The sequence below is a fragment of the Rhinopithecus bieti genome, unplaced genomic scaffold (assembly GCF_001698545.2).
Source record: "Rhinopithecus bieti isolate Rb0 unplaced genomic scaffold, ASM169854v2 scaffold_28940, whole genome shotgun sequence".
Taxonomy (NCBI): Eukaryota; Metazoa; Chordata; class Mammalia; order Primates; family Cercopithecidae; genus Rhinopithecus; species Rhinopithecus bieti.
The window spans coordinates 12804-22033 of NW_016812531.1; the positions used below are offsets into that span (position 1 = coordinate 12804).

A 9230-nucleotide genomic window follows, 5' to 3' on the forward strand; every position below is an offset into this window, starting at 1 on the left:
TTCTTAAAAACATTGCAAAAAGATTATGTTTTTGTTTTTTGTTTTTTGTTTTTTGTTTTTTGAGACGGAGTCTCGCTCTGTGGCCCAGGCTGGAGTGCAGTGGCTGAATCTCAGCTCACTGTTTTTTTCTTTTTTTTGAGACAGAGTCTCGCTCTGTCGCCCAGGCTGGAGTGCAGTGGCATGATCTGGCTCACTGCAAGCTCCGCCTCCCAGGTTCACGCCATTCTCCAGCCTCAGCCTCCCGAGTAGCTGGGACTACAGGTGTCCGCTACCACGCCCGGCTAATTTTTTTGTATTTTTAGGAGTGACAGGGTTTCACCGTGTTAGCCAGGATGGTCTCGATCTCCTGACCTCATGATCCTCCCACCTCAGCCTCCCAAAGTACTGCTGGGATTACAGACGTGAGCCACTGTGTCCAGCCAAGATTATGTTTAAATGTTAAGTCAAAAAGGAACATAAAATAGTATATACAGTATGATCCAATTTTTATAGAATAAGATTCTATGTATGAATATTTCGTGTAGAAAAACCTAAACAAAAAGAAACTGAAATATTTAATAATATTTAGTAGAATTAAGATTTTTAATTTTTTCTTTCTCTGTGTTTTCCAAAATGATTGTTTATCATTTTTATCAGACATTTTAAAGTAAGTTTTTTTAATTTTAAAAACATGGTATATCTTTTAAAGATCTGGAATGGTGCTATTTAATAGAAATATATTATGAACTATAAATCTAATTTTAAGTTTTGTAGTAAACATAATTTAAAAGTAAAAAGAAACAGATAAAATTAATTTTAATAATATATTTAACACAGTATATCCAAAATGCTATCACTTCAACATATAATCAGTATAAAATTACTGATATTTCACTTCGTTGTACCATGTCTTTAAAATCCTGTGTGTACTTTATACTTTTAGCACATCTCCAATTGCATTAGTCACTTTTTAAGTTCTCAATATCCAAATATGGCTCATGTTACCTTATTGTAAGTTGCAGATTTGGAACATAAAAAGTATTGAATTCCACATTGGTCTGAATCTCAATCATCTGCTGAACCATTGCTTCATATCACTTTTGAAATGCAGTTGATATGAATTAAAGAACACAAACTGAAGTGCCTCTAGGGGCCAGGAAGGTAACTAGGTAATGTGAACAAGCTTTACTTTCTTTAAAGCTGAGTAAGGAAAGTAAAACGGAAACACCTGCCTTTCTAAAGGATTGAAACCAGCATTAGGCTACCTCCAGTCAACTGATGCAATGTGGGAATGCAAGCCCAGGGTTTACAAAACTCCTGGTTTTCATGAAAATCTAAAATCTTGATTTTCCTGTGGAATTTATCCATTATTAAATATCAGCAGTGATTCAAAAATCATACATCACTGTGTGATACAAACTATGTGCTTGTCAGATTTGATCCTCTTTAGGCCAAATTTTGACATCTGGGATCAATAAATACTTTTTAAAACCCACTAATGTTATTAACTTTGAAAGATTAGACTACCCATTTTTAGTGAATCAAAAGCATTTTTTCATTTTACCGCTTTATAACATTAACAGCTAGCATTTACTGAGAGCTTAGCATGTGAAGGGCATCTTGCTAAACACTTTCTGCATTTCATAGATAAGAGAAATAAAGCTAAGGCAGGTTGACCAACTTTGTATAAGGTCACACACGGTGCTTGTAAGTGGTGGTGCCAATATTTGAAGTAAGGTCTCCTGACTCCAAAGTCCATGCTTCTACAAACACTCCTTTAAACCGCCTAGGAGTATCCATGTCTAGGTAATCAACCAATCTATCCCTTCCCACCATTACACCTCCCCCCACTTTTCACAAACGAACAACACACACACTCTCACACACTTTTCTTGGCCCTTTTGCTCATAAGAGTACTGTATACAGCTGACTTCTGTCTACCTTGATCTCGTTTTATTTCATCTTCCCCTCGTTTATGCTCATCCTACATCTCCTTTACAACACGTTTTTCCTTTTCTCACTTTCATCTTTCATTTTCTTTGCATGGGAATGTTCCCCTTTTAATCACATTGATGAGGGAGGCCTTTAAGCAAGTGGTGTGCTCTTGACAGCAAATTGTGCACATCCCTTCTCAACTCTGCATTAAGTGACATCATGTTGGTAGCTGGAAATCAACTGTAGCCGGAGCATTACATAGTGGAAATAGGCTAACACTACAAATAGTTTAATGGAAACTCAGTTGTTAAACATTTATCAATATACAACTGCCTTTGTCCTTGTTAAGACATCTGATGGAAAGCTTGTCTTTATATCTGCCCATCTACCTTTTCCTTTGGTTCTGTAAATACTATCTTTTGGAATTCAAACTCTCACTACCTCCTTCAACTGATTATATTGATTCATAGCTTGTGTGGTAAATTTTATTCCTTTAACATTCATAAGAATTTTATTTTCTAGTTCTTTTGGGACAGTTTACTATAAATTCCCCGTGGAATGAAACTGCTTTTTATTCTTTTAAAAAAATCCATTTTAGTACCTCAAGTATCCATTAGTTAATAGCTGTTCTGATCTGTACTGAATGCATTTTCTTCACTGGGCTAGTCGAATATTACCGGCAGAACCCCCTTCAGCTCATTCTGCATTGGTTTGTGCCATGTTTTTGCATCTTTCCTTCTCTCTTAAGCTGCCTCTTACCCTACACTTATGCCATCTATTCCATAGTTCCTTTCCTTAAAATATTCTAAAATTTGTCATTGGTCTTCAAGTTTTGTTTCAACCGCATGCTGCTTCAAAGGATCTCCAAGCCTCTGCTCATGAGAGCATACTATTATTATTATTTCTCTTACTGAAGCACTTCCATTGCCCCACCTCCATGGGACTACTTCCAGATGATGTTGACTAGATGAACCCAATCTTTTCAGTATCATATTCACAGATATTTTCCTGCTTTATCCACAGAGATGGAAAATCATGTCTGTTGTCTATAAGATTTACTCATTTATAACTCTCATAGGACATCTTTATTTCCAAAATGTGAGGTCCTGAAGACTCACAATTATGTCCTTCATGTACAGTCAGTTGTCCCTCAATGTCCATGGGGACTGGTGTCAGGAACCCCAGGAATATAAAATATGCAGATGCAGATGCTCATTTTCCTTAAATAAAATGACATAGAATTTGCCCATAACCTATACACATCCTCCTGTAAACTTTACACAATGTCTAGATTATTTTTAATACCTTATGCAATGCCTACATATAACTTTGTTAAATGCAGATTCAATGTAGTACTTGGCATATTGCAAATTCAAATTTTTCTTGTTGAAACTTTATGGAATTTGTTTTTCCAAATATTTTCAATCCATGATTGGGTGAATCCATGGATGCAGAACCCACAGATATGAAGGGCCTACTGTATTTATGTTAGTTCCCTAAATTTTTTGCATCTTGAGAAAAAAAATGACTTCTTGGTGACATACTCCATCCCTTCTTCAATCAAACTGATTGATGAAATGGTTTCTTATGCTTGTTGGTTTATCCTGTTGTCTCAGTCCCATGCTTCCTCTAATAGCACTGTAATACAACTTGTCATTGCAGGTGTATACTCAATGGCAACAGTGAATGGTGATCTTGTAATTTATGCCTGCATCTTTCTGACTTTATCAGCCTGTAGCCACTTTTCCTTTTTTTTTCTTTTTGAGACAAAGTCTCGCTCTGTCACCCGGGCTGGAGTGCAATGGTGGGATCTCGGCTCACTGCAAGCTCCGCCTCCCGGGTTCAAGCAATTCTCCTGCCTCAGCCTCCCAAGTAGCTGGGATTACAGGCACCCGCCACCATGCCCAGCTAGTTTTCATATTTTTAGTAGAGATGGGGTTTCACCATGTGGGCCAGGCTGGTCTCCAACTCCTGGCCTCAGGTGATCCACCCATCTCAGCCTCCCAAAGTGCTGAGATTACAGGCATGAGCCACCATGCAGATTTTTTTTTTCTTCTAGAGTTAAACAAGTTACTTTGACAAATCTGAGTACATGTAACTATTTGACAAGACTTCTGAAAAATGCAGATATCAGAGTATCAAAAGACTGTTTGGGATTACTCAGTTGTGTGTGATGACCCTTCCTTATCCTCAGACTGTCTTAAATTTTCATTGCATAAACAGACCAGCTTTTCTGTTATCATTTGCTAGACTTTCAGAGTCTGTGACCCCAGACCTATGTTGGATCTGAGGCATTTTTTCAAACATGCATTCTTTTGTCAGCTTCTCAGTAGAAGGCTTTACATTAGGTGTTTCTTGTTATTTGTAACTTGATGAGGCCAATAGTGTTCCTCAAGCACATAATTAATTTTGCTTTAGTTTACATAGTTTGAGGTTAAAAATTAAGAGACCTGGCAGGGTGCAGTGACTCACACCTGTAAGCCCAACACTTTGGGAGGCCGAGGCAGGCAGATCACCTGAGGTCAGGAGTTCGAGACCAGCCTGACCAACATGGTGAAACCCCATCTCTATGAAAAATACAAAAATTAGCCAGTCGTGGTGGTGGGCACCTGTAATCCCAGCTACTTGGGAGGCTGAGACAGGAGAATCATTTGAACCTGGGAGGCAGAGGTTGTAGTGAGCTGAGACTGTATTATTGCACTCCAGCCTAGGCAACAAGAGTGAAACTCTATCTATCTATCTATCTATCTATCTATCTATCTATCTATCTGAGACCACTGAGAATTTGAATACTGACTGGACATTAAGAAATTTTTGTCCATTTTTATTTGTGATAATGGTGCTGTGGTTGTTTTTAAAAGTCTTTAGAGACTGTATTAGTTATCTATTGTGTAACAAATCACCCCAAAATTTAGCAGCTCACAAGAACGTTCATTTATCATCCCAGAGATTCCGTGAATCAAAAGTCTGGGTGTGGCTTATCTGGATCTTCCACCTCAGGGTCTTTTAGAAAGCTGTAATCAAGATGTTAGCCTGGGCCACAGTTTTATCTGAAGACTAAGCTGGGCAAGAATCTGATTCCAAACTCACCTTTGTTGTTTTGGCAGGATTCAATTCCTTGAGGACTATTAGACTGAGGGCCTCAGTTCCTCACTGGCTGTTGACTGGCGAACACTCTCAATTCCTTGCTATATGTGCCTCTCCAACATGGCAGCTTGTTTCATCAAAGCCAGCAAGTGGGAGGAAGGAGGAAGGAAGAGAGACAAGGAATCTGCTAGCAAGATGACAATCACAATCTTCTGTAACATAATCACAGAAGTGACATCCTGTCACTTTTGCTGTGTACTATTGATTAAAAGTAAGACAGTGATTTTACCTACACTCCATAGGAGGGATAACTACACTAAGGCATGAACACTCTATCCAAGGCTAACATGAAATTTACATATCTCAGTTCTGCCAATGGGAATTTTTATGTGCTTCATTTGCTTTTGTAAGCTCACTGAATAGTTCTTTGGATCTGGATCTGTTGTTAGCTTGTATTTCTTTTTAACATAATCCATGTTAAGAAAAATACAATTGAGTACAAAAGAAATCACCCAATATCCCACAAAAGATAACAAAATTCAAATTGTTGTGTAATAAATCTAATGCTTTCTTCATGATCTCATCCTTTACATTTTAATGCTTCCCTGAACAGAATTCAGATATTCTTTATATTCTGCAAGTTATCATGGCTTTTAAGAATTGATACCGGCCAGGTGCAGTGGCTCACGCCTGTAATCCCAGCAGTTTGGGAGGCCGAGGCGGGCGGATCACGAGGTCAGCAGATCGAGACCATCCTGGCTAACACGGTGAAACCCCGTGTCTACTAAAAAACACAAAAAAATTAGCCGGGCATGGTGGCGGCTAATAATGTGTATGAATCCACATTTTCAAGAAAGTCCCCTGGTGATTCTCACACAGGTGGCAGATTAGCATAGTTTTAGAAACACTGTGACATTACTAAATGAACCCAGTGTTCCTTTAGGAATGGCAAGTAATCTAAGTTACACATCCAACAGACATTTTAATCCTGAGAACAGGAGGTATGCTGGACTAGTGAGACCTACTTTGAGCACTCTGCTATATATCTGAAGGGAAAATCTGAGGATGGGAGTCTTGCATAATAGGTGTGGATGGGAGAAAAAACAGGTAAACACAGGTCTCACACAAATGACCTCATTCCAGTCATGTGAAGGAAATGCCACCCCCAATTTATACAAGTTCCTGGGTTTATTTACCTGGCTAAGAGATCCAAATTTGATCAGCAAGTATTTTTTTCTTTTTTAAAAAACTTTTAGGTTCCAGGGTACATGTGAATGTTTGTTACATAGGTGAATTCCTGTCATGGCCGGGGGCAGGTGGGGGGGTTGTTGTACAGATTATTTCATCACCCAGGTATTAAGCACAGCACCCAATAGTTATCTTTTAGGTTCCTCTTCCTCCTCCCACTCTCCACCCCTACAGATCCCAGTGTGTTGTTCCCTTTTTTGTATTCATGAGTTTTCATTTAGCTCCCACTTATAAATGAGAACACACAGTATTTGGTTTTCTGTTCCCACATTAGTTTGCTAAGGATAATAGCCTCCAGCTCTATCCATATTCCCACAAAAGACATGATTTCTTTATTTTTATGGCTGTATAATATTCCATGATGTACATTTTCTTTATCCAGTCTCTCATTGATGGACATTTATGTTGATTCCATGTCTTTGCTATTGTGAGTAGTGCTGATCAGCAAGTATTTATTAAGTGACTCTATTGCTTTCAAAGGTTATTTAAAAGGCTTCCAATTCTTCTTAAATTACAGAAAATATAAAAAATACATTAACCCATCTAATAGAATGAGTTCCTATATTAATCCTTTGGTATATTTAATTTCAGTACTTTTCATGTATTAAGTAGATTAATATAAATTTTAAACAAAAAAATAGAGATTGTTTTTTAAAGCTGCTTTATTAACTTCACAATATATAATGAGCATCTTTCCATGCAATAGGTAAAATTCTTCTGCTAACAAAATCTTACAGACTGGTTCAAAACACAATATTCAATTAGAAGCTGGTAATAGGAGACCCACGTAAACAAGTGACAGGTAAAGGTTTACAACAAGGGCACATCATGAACATGTAAATTTCGAAAGCAGGGGTCTGTCTCCCTAATAACTTTAGGGAAATCATCAGGATTCAGGGCATAAGGCAAAACTCATCGTGATGGTCATGGTGAGGGGGATCAGTGCTGACTGCCCGCAGACTATGACTCAACTGCTTTTCCCTCAGCTTTTCCATCAGCTGTCTCACCTCCTCCCCAATCCTTTCCATATTCTCTTCCCTCATCCTTGCCTGTGGTTCTCCAAGCCTATGCATCATATCCCATCTATACTGCAGGATGGGCTGCCTAACGCGGAACCGCCTACGATTTCCTCTGGGCACACAGTATTCACCAGCATCCAAAGGGAGGGCCAAGGGCTCCCCTTTATTAGCAACTTGCTCCTTTTCTTCCTTTTCTTCATTTTCTTGATTGGTATTTTCCATGCTGAGATTGTTTACCGCTCGTTTCTCTTTGGACTCCATTACTCCTAGGAGACAAAAGGAGAGAGAAGGGGCTGAACAGCTGGTGAACGCTTCAGTACCGAGGACAGAGGCACGGATACTCATTTTTCAGGATTCCGCGTCATGGATATCAACATGTTTTGTTTTAATTTCATGTTTCCCACCAGAGAGGCTTAGTGCGCCCACTAGGGGCCCCATTCGAGCCCCCCACCCCGCCCCAACGACCTCTCGTGTCTTCCCCTCCCTTCCCACAAACCCACCATTTTCCCTACAGATCCATCCCCAGATCTCGGCAGGCACCAAAATGGAGGACGGGAGATGGGGGAGTTGGGAGGGGACCTCAGACTGCACTCTGCACCCGCCCCCACCACCGTCCCTCGCACTGACCTGGGCCTATCCTTGCAGTCTCCTCCTTCTCCCGATTGTCGCCGCGAGGTGCGCCGCCAGGACACTTGGCCCCGCAGACCTGCAGACGGGCTGGGGCGCGGGGAGCGGGGGCTGCTGCAGCGGAACGCTAGCGAGGACCAGCCGCCGCCGGCACTTTCCCTGCCCCAGGCCCGGGCTCCCCTCGCTGCCAGCGCCCCGCGTCTCCCACCACCCGCTCCCACCCCACCCTCGGCCGCCCCGCCTCCCGCGGTGTTCCCGGTTTTCCTGCAGGGACTCGGGGGTGGTTTTCCATCGCTCTTGGTGGCTCTGCCGCGCCTGGAAACCCAGCCGCCCCTGCTTCCCCACCCTTGGGGGCCTCTATGTTCCCAAGCATGTTGGGGTGTGGAGAAAGCTGGCGGGGACGCCCTGCGCTGTTCTGCGGCCGTTGCCGGGGTAGGTCAGCCGCTGCTGGCATGGCCGGGGCGCGCGGGCCCCGGGGCCCTTACCTGCTCCGCTTTTTTCCGGGCCGGATGCCAGCCCGCCGAGCTCAGGGCAGCGGGGAGCTGGTAGCCAGACGCGAGTGACGACTGCACCGAAGGCTGCGTCGCTCTGCAGCTCTGGGTCACGTGAGGGCCGCGCGTCACNGTGATGTTCACCGTTTTCCTGCAAGGACTCGGGAATGGTTTTCCATCGCTCTTGGTTGCTCTGCTGCCCCTGGAGCCCCAGCCGCCCCTGCTTCCCCACCCCAGGGGACCACTATGTTCTCAAGAATGTTGGGTTGTGGAGAAAGCTGGCCGGGACCCCTGCGCTGTTCTGCGCCCTTCAGGGGTCGGTAAGCCGCCGCTGGCCTGGTCAGGGCGCACCGGCCCGGGGGCCCTTACCTGCTCCGCTTTCCCCCGGGCCGGATGCCAGCCCGCCGAGCGCAGGGCAGCGGGGAGCTGGTAGCTAGACGCGAGTGACGACTGCGCCGAAGGCTGCGTAGCTCTGCAGCTCCCAGTCACGTGAGGGCCGTGCGTCACCGCCAAGCTCACCCTCCTTCCCACCAACCCCCACGGGCCGGCTGCCAGTCAACTGGTACTCCCCTCTTGGAACACACAGACACCCCCCTTCTCCCATCTGTGCGCGGTGCCCCAGTGCGCACAGCCCCGTCACTCATCTCGTCCTCTCCAATCTGAGGGCCCACAAGTGGCATCATCGCCTTGCGGTTGGAGTTTACCCATCTTCAGTTACTAGGGAGGGTCTGTACCTTTCCTTTCCCCCACCCCAAACCCCCGGACCCTGGCCTTGGCCTTTTCTGCTTTCTCTCCTCTTCTCCCTGGCTATGTATATGCTTCCTAATAATTTCTCTTTAATTCC

At 43.3% G+C, this 9230-nt stretch overlaps 1 protein-coding gene across 1 annotated transcript; it reads right to left on the reverse strand.

The window, feature by feature from the left end:
* Window positions 1–6897: 6897 nt before the first annotated feature.
* Window positions 6898–8981, reverse strand: LOC108545014 (protein BEX1). The gene is made up of 3 exons (XM_017896419.1): window positions 8756–8981; window positions 7896–7985; window positions 6898–7534 (listed from the first exon to the last, which is right to left on the reverse strand). The coding sequence occupies exon 3, from the start codon at window positions 7527–7529 to the stop codon at window positions 7143–7145; it is 387 nt and encodes a 128-aa protein (XP_017751908.1). The 5' UTR covers window positions 7530–7534; window positions 7896–7985; window positions 8756–8981; the 3' UTR covers window positions 6898–7142.
* Between the last annotated feature and the right edge of the window lie 249 nt (window positions 8982–9230).